The sequence below is a fragment of the Ochotona princeps genome, chromosome 6 (genome assembly GCF_030435755.1).
Source record: "Ochotona princeps isolate mOchPri1 chromosome 6, mOchPri1.hap1, whole genome shotgun sequence".
Lineage (NCBI taxonomy): Eukaryota > Metazoa > Chordata > Mammalia > Lagomorpha > Ochotonidae > Ochotona > Ochotona princeps.
In genome coordinates this window covers 53,137,416-53,152,039 of record NC_080837.1, presented here as the reverse complement: position 1 = coordinate 53,152,039, position 14,624 = coordinate 53,137,416, and the positions used below count along the sequence as shown (strand labels likewise).

The window sequence follows — 14,624 nt, the reverse complement described above, 5'->3', positions numbered from 1 at the left end:
ACTGAATAATGTGCCAAGGTGACTCAATGCCCCAAATGGGGGTGAGACAAAAATAATTGAAAACACTTCCATTGTGCTTAGCAGGGGCCATGTGTTGTTTTGAGCACTTTTACCCATATCCACTGAATCCTCCGAATAGCTCTGTGAGCAGGAGACTGTTTTTATCTCCACTTTCCAGATGTGAAAACTTAGTTACTTGCCAAAGGTAACCACAGGGATAGGCCAGTTGCAGTTGCTCTGGCTTCAGAATCTTATTTTTGCCAATGCTCATCACTACCTTGATGTGCCTGCAGGTCAGTGACAGCTCTGAACAGCATGGCTGCATGGACAGGGTCCCTGCCCACTCATTGGTGTGAGTCTAGCTTTGGCCAGCAGTACTCTGTACTAAACCTTGCACTGGCTTAATAGGTACATTTTGACAGTCTGTACTTTGACCCTGGAGCCTATCACCAAAGGTACAATTCTAACAAATGACTCACTTTTAGTTTCTCTCCATGTGAAGCCTAAAAATGGGCAGGAAGTAGCTAATTCAGATAACCTAAAAATCTAGGACAGGAGAGCTGCCTACACACATCATAAGTGAATTTCACGTGTGTGATTCGATCTAATGCTCCCCAAATCCTTAAGTCTGGTCTGCTCTTCTATGGAACATAGCTTAACTACCTTTCTCCTTCCAATAAATAAAACATACCAAGCTGATGGTTCTGGGGCAAGTTTATAGGCCCAGATCTGTTCGGCTCAGATGTCACTTGGGAGGGACAAGGAGCCTCTCGGGTGGCCTGCCTGCCTGCCTTTTGCCCAGATGCTCTTTGTGCTATTTTGAATTTAACAAGGAAGAGCAGTAACATGTTACAGCTCCTGCTACAAAAGTAACTAGGGGATTAGAGCTGTCAGACAAGAGTGGGCCCAACTATTGCCCAGAGGATATTCCTGCCTGTATCTCTCAACTGTTGAATAGTAAAAATGCCACAATTAGTCTAATAGCTGTCAAGTGAAAAATTTCAATCAGAGAGCTATGACATAAAACATCAGATTAAAGAGCAGGCAATTTAAAGCTTAAAAACTCAGGTATCAGCAGAAGCAAAATAGTAATGACACACCACTTTCAGGTAGAACAGCTCCGCAAAAGCAGTGAGGGGGCGGGCTTCTTGGCTCAGAGGTTAAGTTAGGACATCCGTATACCGGGTTTGAGCCTCAGCTGCTCCACTTCCCATCCAGCTTCCTGCTCAAGCCCACCTTGGGAAGCAGCAGAGGATGATCCTAGTATGTGGGGCCCTGCCACCCATGTGGAAGATGAGGATGGAGTTCCGCCTTCCTGACCTTGGCCTGGTCCCGCCTGAGTTGCTGTGTGAGAATTTAGGGAATGAACCGGAGGACAGAAGCTGTCTCTATTTTTCAACTAAAATGAAAATTAATAAAATACATAAGGTAGTGAGAGCAACAAAGAGTGTGAACTAAATTTTTACAGGTAGCATCTTTTTAAAAAGGTTTATTATTTTTATCAAAAAAGCAGATTTAACAGAGAGAAGGAGAGGCAGAGAGGAAGATCTTCCATCTGCTGGCTTACTCTCCAAGTAGTTGCAACAGCCTGAGCTGAGCCCATCTGAAACCAGACGCTGGGAGCTTCTTCCAGGTCTCCCACATGGGTGCAGGGTCCCAAGGCTTTAGGCCATCCTGGACTGCTTTCCCAGGCTACAAACAGGGAGCTGGAAGGGAAGTGGACCTGCCAGGATACAAACTGGCATCCATACGGGATCCTGGTGCATGCAAGGCGAGGACTTTAGTTACTAGGCTACCACACCAGGCTCTACAGGTAACATCTGTACCAAATACCAGGTGCAAAAAACAACCTCTGGAGCTCTAGAACACTAGGACAGAAGCCAGATATCACATGCCACCAGGTATGATGGAACAGGAATTGTACCCCCAATGGAGAAGTATTTTTGCTAAAAATAATGAAAATTTGAATCATATGTAGCTTCTAGGCACAACTCCTAGTTTATAGAAGATATGGAGGAGAAAGGAAGATGCTAAGTGATACCATAGGAATTTCATTAGTCAAATGTGGGAAAGAACAAAGGGGAAATAACCTGGTCTGTCCAACAAACAAATGACGTGACCATGGGAAGGGAAGCGAAGGAAAAGGGACTGAAGACATGACAGCCAAGTGAAATATGTGGATTTTGGTTGAGTCATGATTTGATCTAATTATCTAAAAAAAATAGTTTTGGGGATAACTGAGAAAAAGAGAATATGGGATTGGAATTATATTATATTAAGGGATTAAAATTAATTATGTAGTTTTTTTAATCTTTTAGAGATATTTACAGTGAAACAATGTGATGCCTAGGACTTGCTTTAAAATATTATTCACTAGAACCAGTATGTGGTAGATCTCATTTCTTTGTCTCTCTTTGCAATTCAACGTTCCAAATAATTACTCTTTAAAGAAATAAATATTACCAGAATAGATGAAACAAGAACAAAATCTGGACAATTTGTTGATAATGACACTATCAACTTTTTTCCTACATTTGCATCATAATTTAAAATGTTGAAAAATAAAAAAGTTAAAGATCTATACACAGGGGCCAGTGTTGTGGCATGGCTGGTGAAACCGCTATTTGCGACACTAGTGTCTCATATGGGTGTCAGTTTGTATCCTGGCTATTTCACTTGTGACCCAGTTCCCTGATGGGCCTGGGAAAGGCATCAGAAGATTAGTGTTTGGGCCCCTGCCACCCTTGTAGGAGACTCAGAAGAAGCTACTGGCCATCTGGGGAGTGAACCATCAGATGCAAGTTGACTCCCCTTCAAATAAATCTTCAAAGAAGTTGTACACACACAATTTAAAATACTGCTATACTAAAACTCATAAAATCACAGAAAGCCAAGGGCAAGAGTAGTTATAGCTAAATGCCTATAATGAATTTTTCAGTTTGTTTTTTTTTGGGGGGGAGTGAGAGGATGAATGTTATATATTTTAGATATGCCTAAGGAAAGACAAAACTAAAGGTTACCATCATGTAAGAATATGTTATAAAAATATGTTTTTGCCAGTTTTAAACCCTCTCCTAAGAGCACACTGTCCAGCATGGGATTTCCCAGCCCAGGTGTCTGGGCCTGGTGTCACTCTTGAACATTCTTCCCTGCTGCTCCAACGGCAAACCACATTTTCACGCTTGTTCAATTATTTCCTTGGAAAGTTTTGGCAATTTCCCTTCAGTCACATTTTCCAGTCATTTGGCTCTCATGTTTACAGACCTGGTTGTTAATTCTCAGCCAAAGTCCAGGAGGGACTTGGCTCTAGGTGATTTGTGTGTGAGTGTGTTTCAATTTTGACATCTCTATGAGTAGGATATTATACAATACTGTCACAGCCTACTTTTTTTCTGACTCAGATTCCCCAAGAGACAATACTAGAATGAACTTGGACTAGAATTTTTATAGTTTGCTGATTTTCCTCAAAGCTTTGCTGCCTCTTTTCCTATAATCCATGAAGGACCCTTTTCCTAACCATATAGTCTCTCAACAGTTCAAGTGTCCTGCATATATTTCTACATATTTCTGCATATATTTCTATATTGTCTTAGCCCTAGCTAATTAGTGTAATGAGCAATGAATATCTGATCCTATTTGGCAGGTTAAACCATGGGACAGGTCAAAGCTGCCTCCTTTTCTGTTCCAGTTGCACTATATAGTTCGCTACCTTGTTTTTGCTTTTGTTTCTGTTTTTTTTTTTTTTTTTCTTAAACACTTTAGCTCTTCTCCAAGACCTTTCTCTGGGTTTCACCACCTGTTTGTTCTCTGTGTTGATAAATGTAAATATGTCATTTTCCTGAGTGACTGAATTGTCTTGAAACCACATAAAAATATCTGCAAGCATGCAAATGACTTGGGAGCCTGAGACAATATTGAGCCCACTGTTGGAACAGTATGGAGCAGAATTGTTAAAGGAGACTTTATTTCTCATTTCCAAATTCACACACACACACACACACACACACACACAGCTACTTTCTATTGCTGAAGTGCCCAAGAAATTGTTTCAGATTTCTTCTCATGTACAAAGGTAAGAATATTTGTTATGGGGATGGCATGGTGGTACAGCTGGTTAAAGGTGCTGCCTACAATGTTGGCATCTCAAATGGCTGCTCCACTTTTGATCCAGTTCCCAATAATGCACCTGGGAAAGGAGCAGATGTGCCAAATGCTTTGGCCCTGCGGCCTGTGTTAGAGTTTTCAGGATGGAGTTCTTGGAGGTTTCAGTTTCGATGTGGGCCAAATGGGCTCTTGTGACCATTTGGGGAAGGAGTCAGGGGACAGAAGATCTGTTTATCTTTCCCTCTGATGCATGCTCTCTCTCTCTGCCTTTGTCTAACTCTGCCTTTCAAATAAAATGAACAAAATGGAAAAAAAAACTTGTCATGGATGATGCAAAAAAACTAAATTAGTAGTGGTAAATTGGTTTGATCTCTGCAGTAGATGGATACCAGGTAAATGGCCAGCAAGGTATGAACTTGTTGCTCTAGTCGGTAATAATAGTGAGCAATACAGTTCTCAAAGGCACAGACAAAATTCTTTGTACATCAGGTAGTGAAATAACTGGTTTAAAAAAAGGCTATCGGGCCCGGCGCCATGGCCTAACGGCTAAAGTCCTCACCTTGAACTCACTGGGATCCCATATGGGCGCCGGTTCTAATCCCGGTGGCCCTACTTCCCATCCAGCTCACTTCTTGAGGCCTGGGAAAGCAATCCAGAACAGCCCAAAGCTTTGGGACCCTGCACTCGTGTGGGAGACCTGGAAGAGGTTCCAGGTTCCCGGCTTCGGATCGGCGCATCACCGGCCGTTGCTGCTCACTTGGGGAGTGAATCATCGGATGGAAGATCTTCCTCTCCCTGTATATCTGACTTTGTAATAAAAATAACTAAATCTTTAAAAAAAAAAAAAAGGCTATCTACTCTGACTCCTTTAAAATCCTGGAATAAGCATGTGTCAAAAATTAGCTAACAAGAAAGAAAAACACCCTAAGAATCTCAATTGATCAGAGATGTGAACATGCATTCTTGGGCATCATCTGCTGTGGACTGAAACCGGGAGACTTTATGAGAATGGAGAAGGAATGAAGAGGAGTGAGGAAATGACAGAACAAAGAGGTTTCAAAGGGGAGACTGCAGAGAGGAAATGACTCAGCCGTGGATTAGAGAGGGAATTCCAGTTAGGTGAGCTGGAGGTGATAATGTGGCTGGGGAGAGTTTATTACCTACAGAGGCCAAGACTTTAGAAGCTCATTACAGAGCATCATCAGGAGTCAGTTGCCAGGGATCCACCTTGCTCCACACACTGGAAGTAGGGACGGGTGCTAACAATAGGGGCATGAGTCCTTACCTCCAGGAGATTATGGTCTTACAGAAAATGACCGTGGTCTGGGAAAAACTTGGCCAAAAATAGAAGGCTAAAAAAATTTTTTTTAAGATTTATTCATTACTGAACTTGACTGGACAATAAGATGCTGGACTCTATGTTTGGTATATGCTTGCAATGGGGGAATATCAACTGAACTTGAACTGTGGTTATGCAACAAGGTCCAGGAATCCACCATGGTGGGAGGGTTTGGGGAGGGGTGGGGAGAATCCAAGTACCTATGAAACTGTGTCACATAATACAATGTAATTAATGAATTAAAAATAATAAATAAAAAAAAGATTTATTCATTACTTGCAAGGCAGAGTGACACACAGAGAGACGTAGAGACAGAGAGAGGAAGATAATGTCTATCTACTGATTGTTCCCCAAATGGCTATAACAGCTGGGGCTACTTCAGGCCCAAACCAGGCAGCCTAAAAACCCAACCAGGTCTCCGTGCTGGTGGCAGGGGCCCATGTACTTGGGCCATCCTCTGCTACCTTCCCAGAAGCATTAGTAGGGAGCTGGAACAGAAGTGCAGCAGCCAGGCTCCAACCAGCACTTCAACATGAGATGTCAGAGTCCCAGGTAGCAGCGTGCCAGTCCCAAGGATTACATGATCACATTATTGACATTTATGCAACCACTTCTACGGGTAGGTGTTTTGCATAATATCTATTACTTGGGACACCTGTATCTAGTGTTTCAATTCAAGTCCTAGCCCCACTCTTGATTCTTGCTTCCTCTTAATCCACATACTGGAGGCATCAGGCAATGGTTCAAATCATTCCCTCCCTGTGGTCCAGACACCTAGATTGAGTTCTGGTCTCCTGCCTTCCCCCGACACAGTCCTGGCTCTTGCAGGTTTTGGGATGAGCCTGTGGATGGAAGCTCTTTCTCTGTCTGGCAAAAGTATATGTAAAATTCCCATATTACACGGGAATTCTTGAAAAAGGGATTACATTCCAAGTTTTAAAATGAAATATTTTAAGACAAGAGATGGAGGAAGTCAGGATGGTAAATATCAATACTTTACTTGAAAGTAGATGGAGGGGTGGAGTGTTTGACATGGCAGTTGGGACTCTGCTTGGAATGCATGCAGCCCATACTAGAAAGCCTACTTAAATTCCTGGCTCGATTTCCAAGTCCAGCTTCCTGTCAAAGTGCACCCTGGGAGACATCACAGGATGGCTGGAGTCCATGGGTTGCTGCCACTAACGTGGGAGACATGGACTGAATTCTGGACTGGTCCAGCATTAGCTATTTTGAGCATCTGGAGGGTGAGTCAGTAAACAAAAGATCGTTTTCTGCCTTTTAAATAAAAATGAGGGTCTGCCATGATGGCCCAGTGGTTAAATCCTTGCCTTGCATGAGCTGTGATCCCATTTGGGCACTAGTTCATGTCTTAGCTGCTCCATTTCCCATCCAGCTCCCTGCTTGTGATCTGAGGAAGCAGTAGAGGATGGTGTGAAGCCTTGGGACTCTGCACCTGCACGGGAAACCTGGAGGAAGCTCCTGGTTCCTGATTTCGGATGGGTCAGCTCCAGCCATTTTGGTCACTTGGGAAATGAATTAGCAGACGAGGGATCTTTGTCTCTCCTTCTCTTGGTAAATCTGCCTTTCTAATAAAAATAAGTAAATCTTTTTAAAAAGTTTGCTTATATTTATTTATTTATTGGAAAGTCAGATATACAGAGAGGAAGACATTCTGTCCGTTGATTCACTCCCCATGTGGCCGCAATAGCCAGAGCTCAGCTGATCCGAAGCCAGGAGCCAGGAGCCAGGAGCCAGGAGCCTCTTCTGGGTCTTCCACGTGGGTGCAGGGTTCCAAGGCTTTGACCATCCTCCACTGCTTTCCTAGGCCACAAGCAGGGAGCTGGATGGGAAGTGGGGCTGCTGGGATTAGAACCACTGCCCATATGGGATCCTGGTACATGCAAGGTAAGGACTTTAGCTGCTAGGCCACCCAGGCCCACAAAAACTTACTGAGCACTCATGATGCGCAGGTTCTTTCATGTCTTGTCTGAGGGTTAACGAGGTCAATGATCAATATATGTAAACAATTTAAATGCACTATAATAAGCTGGGTGTTATCTGACTTATGATGGCTAGACAAGATTTTTCTACGTTATGAAAGTGTGAAGGTGATAAGTAGCCACTAGACACTTTACTCCGAAATGTGGCAGTTGGACCTTTTCCAGGCAAGCAGTACATGGTTCCTAGCCTGCCATGCCATCATACCGTATTTAGCTGCCAGGAGGTGCTGGCCAGCACGTCAGGGCCATCACAAGCAGCTTGGCAGGATTCCTGAATGTTTTATGTAACATGAGCCACGTCCTCCCCGAGGGATGAGAGGTTGTCTCTAGTCACTATACAATCAGTTCTTAATATTGGTGTAAGATCTCACTTTCTGAGCATACATAATATACAGCAGTACCAATAAGGTATGAAACCTAACCTACTTTCCATTAAAATATTGAAATGGAACCAGGGTTGTGGCCTAACTGCTTAAGCTGCCTCCTGCAATGCTGGCATCCAGTATGGGTGCTATTTCAAGTCCCGATTGTTTCATTTCCCATTCAGCTTCCTGCTAATGTACTTTGGAAAACAGAGGAGGAAGGCCCAGATCCTTGGTCCCCGCCCTGTACAAGGGAGAGCCAGATGAAGCTGCTGGCTCCTGGCTTCAGCCTGGCCCAGCACTTGCCCTTGCAGTCATTCAGGGAGTGAACCAGCAGATGGAAGAGCTCTTTCTCTCCCTCTCTCCACTCCTCTCTCTCTGTAGCTCTACTTTTCAAATAAACTATCTGGACGGGGGCGGGGGGAGAGACTTAACAACTATAGTAACAAAACAGGCAATGATAAAAATAAGGCGTACTACTTTATGCCTTTGAAATAGCATGCCAAGTGTTACATCCCATAGTGAAACCTTGTTAGATTTTGTAGAAGGAAAAAATTTAGGTATGGAACCAATTGTACACAGAATTTTCTTGCAAGGCTATAGTTAATCTTTTGTTTATTATGTGGTTAAAATATTTTTGTCCTGTTTTCAACAAATGGACATTAGTTACATTGACATTTGGAAAACCACTAGTTCAGGAGGACATATCCTGGGAAACTAAGTACATAAAAATACCACGACTGTACTTATACACACTTTTTATGTGTATATCATATTGACATTTAACACCCAGAAAAACATCTGTTGTCGCCCACCTAGGATTTTAAGTTATAATTACGATGCTTTTATCTTCTATTTCAATGAAAATAGTCCATTATTAATGACAACTCTTGCGGGCTTGCTCAGTTCTGTAAGGCAATTTCCTTCCGAGCTCTCTTCCCCCATCTAGCCACCATCGTGAAAATCTAAAGGATCTCACTGCCTCCTTCGAAAGGGGGTGCGGAACCCTGTTGTTCTTGATCTGCTGCCAACTCCTAAAACTCGCTCGGTCCCAGAATGGCAAAGAGCAGAAGCAACGCGGAATAGCTCGCTCAGCAGTGGGACTACGTAGGGCAGTCGCCACGTCCGGGGAGCTCTGGGGCACGGGCCCAAAGAGAACGACCCTCAAACCCCGGGAACTCACAGGTACTAGGAAAGCAGAGACAGAGAGCAAACGACAAGCCGAGAAAAAGGCCCGACCCTTTGGGATCGCAGAAAACACGCAAAGAATGCAACAGAAACGCCAGGAATTCAGGCTGGGCAATCACTGGCCAGAGCGACCAAAGCCAGTTCCATCCGAAGGCAGGTGAGACCCTCAGGCTGGGTAGCAGCACCGGGGGCAATGCCCGCGCGAAGGAAGCTGACGACCGGGTGGTCTGGAGCCAAGTGGCTCCCAAAAGGCGGAGTCTTTGGGCCACGGCCGGCGGTCAGTGGCGTCCAGCGGACACTGGGCACGCGGCTGAGGGCGGGCCCGAGGGAGGTGTCCTCCCTGCGCCGGCGCAGGGCGAGGCCGCGCTCTATTTGGCCGCGGAGCGAGCGGCGGCGGCGGCGTTCTGTACCCGGCATGCCGCGCGGGAGCGGCGGCGATCCGACGTCGCTCCCTTTCCCAGCCCTGCCTCCTTTCCGCCTCCCCCCCACCCCGGCTCCCGTCGCCGTCTCCCCCGCCCTTCCCCTAAAGTGAGTGAGTGAGACCGGCAGATGGAGGAGGGACTGTAATGGCGGCGGCCGGCTGCTCCTCACTCTGACCCACGGGCAGGCGTACCGCGACGACCCCCTCCCCGCCCCTCTCCCGGCCGGCCTCCGCCCCGCCGCGCGCGCGGGGCCAGTCTCTCCGGCCCTTCCCCCGCAGCAGCAGGCGTCTCTCCCTGCGCCCCGGCCGGGGCCCCCCCACACACAATGGACGAGCTCGCCGGAGGCGGCGGTGGAGGCCCGGGGATGGCGGCCCCTCCCCGGCCTCAGCAGCAGCAGGGACCAGGGGGGAACGGAGCCGCGGGCGGCGGGGGTCCCACAACGGCCTCCGAGGGCGCGGGTCCCACGGCAGGCCCCGAGCTGTCCCGGCCGCAGCAGTACACTATCCCGGGAATATTGCACTACATCCAGCACGAGTGGGCTCGGTTCGAGATGGAGCGAGCGCACTGGGAAGTGGAGCGGGCCGAACTGCAGGTACTGGGCTGGGATCGGTGTGCGGGACGCTGGCTGCTGCGGCCGGCCGCGGGGGTGGGGCCCGGGCTCCCCCTCCGCCGGAGCCTGCGACTCGAGAGGTGAAAGAGGAACTTACCTGTGGGTGGCTCGGGGGTGCTGGTCCCGACGCCGGCTCCTCCTGGGGCCCCCTCCCCCTGGCCCGCACAAGTCCGTTCCCCAGCCCTCACTTAGCGGCGCGGTGCGGGCTTCCTCGGGGCAGCCATTTTGGCTGTTAGTATGGCGTCTGCGGGGGCTCCTCCGGAGAGGCCAGGGCCTGCCCGGGCCTCCGGGGCTGGGGACCCAGCTTCTCTGTTTTGGGGAGTCCGGCGTGGGGCTGCTGGACGATGGGCTCGCGTTTGTCTTTGCCTCTTGAGGTGGGGAGCCCGAGGAGTGGGACGGGGTGAACATCTTCACACTTTTTTTTCTCCCCCTGGACTCCCCTCATTTGACTTGTCCGGCCCCTTCCCACGACTTGGTGGGCACTTGCCCCCTGACAGTCATGTGTCTTTCTTGGACGGCTACCAAGCACGATGGCTTGCGGCTGACCCGGGAAGTTTTCAGCTCCCACCGTCAACTCCTAAGTACTTTCTCTTACCTGGGATGCTGTTTTCAGTCTCACTCGGATGCCATGGAGTTCCTCCTTAGTGACTCATCAATGCTTGGAACACCGGCTTGTACCTCTCACAGTTCCCGTTCCCCAGGTCTCCCCGCACAGCCCCATCATGCCCCGTAGAAAACCCAGCCAGACCATCTGCTGTATTTAGGAGACAACTGAAGATTTCATAATTGCACTTGAAGTAAAACGTGCCTCTCTAGCCTTACAAAGTGGTGTTGGGGATGAATCCTTCATACGCGGGCCCGACTCATTCCTATTGAAGTGACCCTGCGTGTCCTAGCCTTTGGAAGGTGTTGGGACTTTCAGGGTTCTTGTCTTGCATCTCAAGATTGTTGCATTTTTCTGAAAGAATTCTTTAACTTTTTTGGATAGCTGTGTTTAAGTCGCGTTCTAGGGCAGTTTGAGGCCTTGAAGAGAAAATGCCTACAGCCGAGTGCTCTTGCACCTGTTCTTCAGACTGTTAATAAATTTAGGATGTCAGCCATCACTTGTTCTATATGCCCGCGGTGTTAATGTATAGTTAGGAAAACTGTGTTGAAGGAAGGTTGGGTTACATAAAAAGTATGTCCTTGAACAAATACGATTCTCTTAAGTTTGATTTTGTGGTGGTGAGCTTTTGATTCCACCAAATGGGTTAAGTTATACTTTCTAAGAAAGTAACAATATCGGAATATTTTGGTACTTTATCAAGTCTCAAAAAATTGCTAGTTTACAGATGTTAATATTTTAGGGTTTTACTTTGCAAGACTGTTGGATTTTAAAAAATACACCTTGAAGGGCCTAGTGCAATAGCCTAGTGGGTGAAGTCCTTGCTTTGCATGCGCCATGAACCCATATGGGCGCCAGTTCATATCCTGGCTGCTTCACTTCCCTTCCAGCTCCCTGCTTGTGGCCTGGGACGTTCCAAAGCCTTGGGACCCTGCACCAGGGTAGGAGGCTCAGAAGAAGCTCCTGGCTCCTGGCTTTGAATCGACTCACGCCTGGCTGTTTCAGCTACTTGGGGAGTGAACCAGCAGATAGAAAATCTTTGTTCCTCCTCCTCTGTGTACATCTGACTTTCCAATAAGATAAAAGACACTTTAAAAAAAATGCACCTTGTGAAAGCCTGAGGTCAGGATTGTCTGTGGTTCCCTGTAGCTGGAGTGCAGTGTGTCTGCAATACTGAGATTCATAGAGTTCTGCTTGTGTATCTACTCCACTGTGCTGCAAACTTAATTTTCTGTGTGAGTAGAGTGGTGTTACTAAAAGCATTTATCTGGAGAAATGGCATGGAGGTATGGACTCAGTTAATATGTCATTGGTATATGATGATTTTTGACCTTTGTACACGAGTTTGGACTTTAACGCTTTTGAAGTTAACAATTGCCTGTCACTCAGAAGCTTCCTTAATGTTATGTAGCTGAGAGAATGTTTCGCCTGTGTTTAATGAAACTGATATTAGTGAAACCTATGTTATCTCTCCTAGCTCTGGTTTTCTCTTCTAGTTCTCTTTTAATAGCAGTACGAAAGTTCTTTAAGAATGTTTTTGTTTTCTGGCTTTAAGTAGATCAGCTATGACACAGTAGTTCTAACAGCTGTTCTCGGTTCTTGCTTGCTTGTTTTGAGTTTTTCTGGCCTTTTTAATTTTTCTCAGGGATTTTCATTGTTTGATGTTGATTCTTTTGGAAGAAAACATTGATGATTGTGTAGGGTGTGTTTGTGCTGTATATTTCTTCAGATCTTCTTGGCGTAATACAGGTTCGCTGTTTTTTGTCTTAAGTATTGAATTTGCTTTCAGTGTCTTCAGTCTTTAGTAAGGTTGCTTGTAAAACTATTCAAATGGATGACTACAAAATTTATGGGAGGGTTTCAGTGAGCATCAGTGGAATTTAACTTGAAACTTAAGGATAACCTACAAATAAGACAGCTAATGTACAGAGCTCTGGGTGTATGCACATTTATTCTTTTGCACATATATTTTTAAGTGTATTTAAAAAAAAACTTCGTGAATAAACATGAAAAAGTTAGGGCATTAAGTATTCTTTGAAAAGTTCATGGAAAATATATATCATGAAAAATTTATGTGTGGATTTTGAAATATTTTTGCGTCAAAGCAAACTTATTTTAATTCTAAGAACTTTTTTTAAGATTTACTTTTCTTTTTTTTGGGAAAGTTAGATAAACGGAGAGGAGAGACAGTGGAAGATCTTCCATCCACTGATTCTCTCCGTAAGTGGCTGCAATGGCCAGAGCTGAGCTGATCCAAAACCAGGAGCTTCTTCCGGGTTTCCTACACGGGTACATGGTCCCAAGGGTTTGGGCCGTCCTCGACTGCTTTCCCAGGCCACAAGCTGGATGGGAAGCACGGCTGTCGGGATTAGAACTGGCACCCATATGGGATCCTGGGTGTGCAAGGTGAGGACTTTCGGTGCTAGGCTACCGCGCCTGGCCTCCAAGAACTTTTTGAAACATCGTTGTATACTTGACTTTGCTGTAAAATTTTATTGTAGAATCATATTTTTCCTAGCTTGTAAAATGGGACTTGCAGCATGATTCTGTTCCAGTATGAAACATGTGAGGTATGTTTTCAGACTTTCATGTCCATGATGCTTGTTTACCTTAGATTCAAGAAAGCCATTGATATCTGGAGTATAGGACAGTGATTGCCAAACAGGAGTGCTAATCAGAAGCATTTGTAGAATTTTTGAAAACATGCCCTCCTCTGCCTTTTCCTTCAAGATTGATTAGTCCAGAACTTGAAGCATTGCCTATTTGTGGAATTTTGACACTTGCTGTTACATGAAAATTATAGTGCAAAATGATCGGCACTGCAAACTTAAGGATTTTGTTCCTATTTACAAATGAGAAGACAAACTATGGTAGCTGAAATAACTTCCCTGAAGACTTCCAGCTATAAAATGTAGCAGCTGAGATTCAAACCCAGACTTGAAAGCCCATATTCTTTTTACCCAGTGTTGTAACCCACTGTTGTTTTAGCATTTTTGTAAAGGAATGTATAGAATCTGACATGTAATTATTTGCCTAGCATAATGTGGCTCACACTGCTTGAATAAATTTCAGCGGTTTCATTTATCCCTATGATGTGCCACATCTGCTTTGTATATGTTGCAAAGTATGTCTTTATATTTTCCTCTGTAATTGGCATGTAGCAGATATACTTCGAGTGTATATAAAGTGCCCATTTTGTCAGCTCTCAAATGTGATAGGTAATAAATGGAAATTGTAGTATAGGAGTGTATTTTCTAAAATTACTGATTCTAGAGCTCATACAAGCATTTTAATTAGATTTTTATTCTCACACTCTGGCATACAAACTGATTATGACATGTAAAGATACTAAGAAAAATATTTGGCTTGGTTAAGGCTTTACTGCTTCACTTAAAAAAATTTTTTTTTAATTTATTTATTTTTATAACAAAGTCAGATATACAGAGAGGAGGAGAGACAGAGAGGAAGATCTTCCATCCGATGATTCACTCCCCAAGTGTGCACAACAGCCGGTGATGCGCCGATCCGAAGCCAGGCGCCTCTTCCGCGTCTCCCACGCGGGTGCAGGGTCCCAACGCATTGGGCCGATCTCGACACAGGCATGGAGCTGGATGGGAAGTGGGGCCGCTGGGATTAGAACTGGCCCCATATGGGATCCCGGCGCATGCAAGGCAAGAACTTTAACCACTATTCTATCTTGCTGGGCCCATGTTTCACTTTTTTTTAAAGATTTATTAATTTATTACAAAGTCAGATATACAGACAGGAGGAGAGACAGAGAGAAATATTTTCCATCCGATTATTAACTCCCCAAGTGACTGCAATGACCGGGTGCTGTGCTGATCCAAAGCCAGGAGCCCAGATCCTCCTCCAGGTCTCCCACATGGGTGCAGGGTCCCAAGTAAAAGATTTATTTATTTTTATTGCAAAGTCAGATATGCAAGAGGAGGAGAGGCAGAGAGAAAGATCTTCCATCTGATAATTCACTCCCCAAG

The 14,624-nt window shown here is 45.4% G+C and overlaps 2 protein-coding genes across 5 annotated transcripts in view; one reads left to right on the top strand and one right to left on the bottom strand.

The window, feature by feature from the left end:
• Positions 1 to 10,475, bottom strand: part of AP4S1 (adaptor related protein complex 4 subunit sigma 1) — a 68,977-nt gene extending 58,502 nt beyond the window's left edge. The window contains exon 1 of one of the 2 annotated variants that reach the window (XM_058666303.1): positions 10,123 to 10,475. The gene's annotated coding sequence lies outside the window, so the exon portion shown is untranslated. The remainder of the gene's footprint in view (positions 1 to 10,122) is intronic. The other variant, XM_012926895.2, reaches the window with a different exon arrangement.
• STRN3 (striatin 3) overlaps positions 9,459 to 14,624 on the top strand; it is a 101,250-nt gene continuing 96,084 nt past the window's right edge. For all 3 annotated transcript variants that reach the window (XR_009245634.1, XM_004584739.3, XM_058666299.1), the window contains exon 1: positions 9,459 to 10,007. Coding sequence is in view for 2 of the 3 variants with exons in the window: in XM_004584739.3 (XP_004584796.1) it covers positions 9,741 to 10,007 (267 nt within the window). In the remaining variant the exon portion in view is untranslated. The remainder of the gene's footprint in view (positions 10,008 to 14,624) is intronic.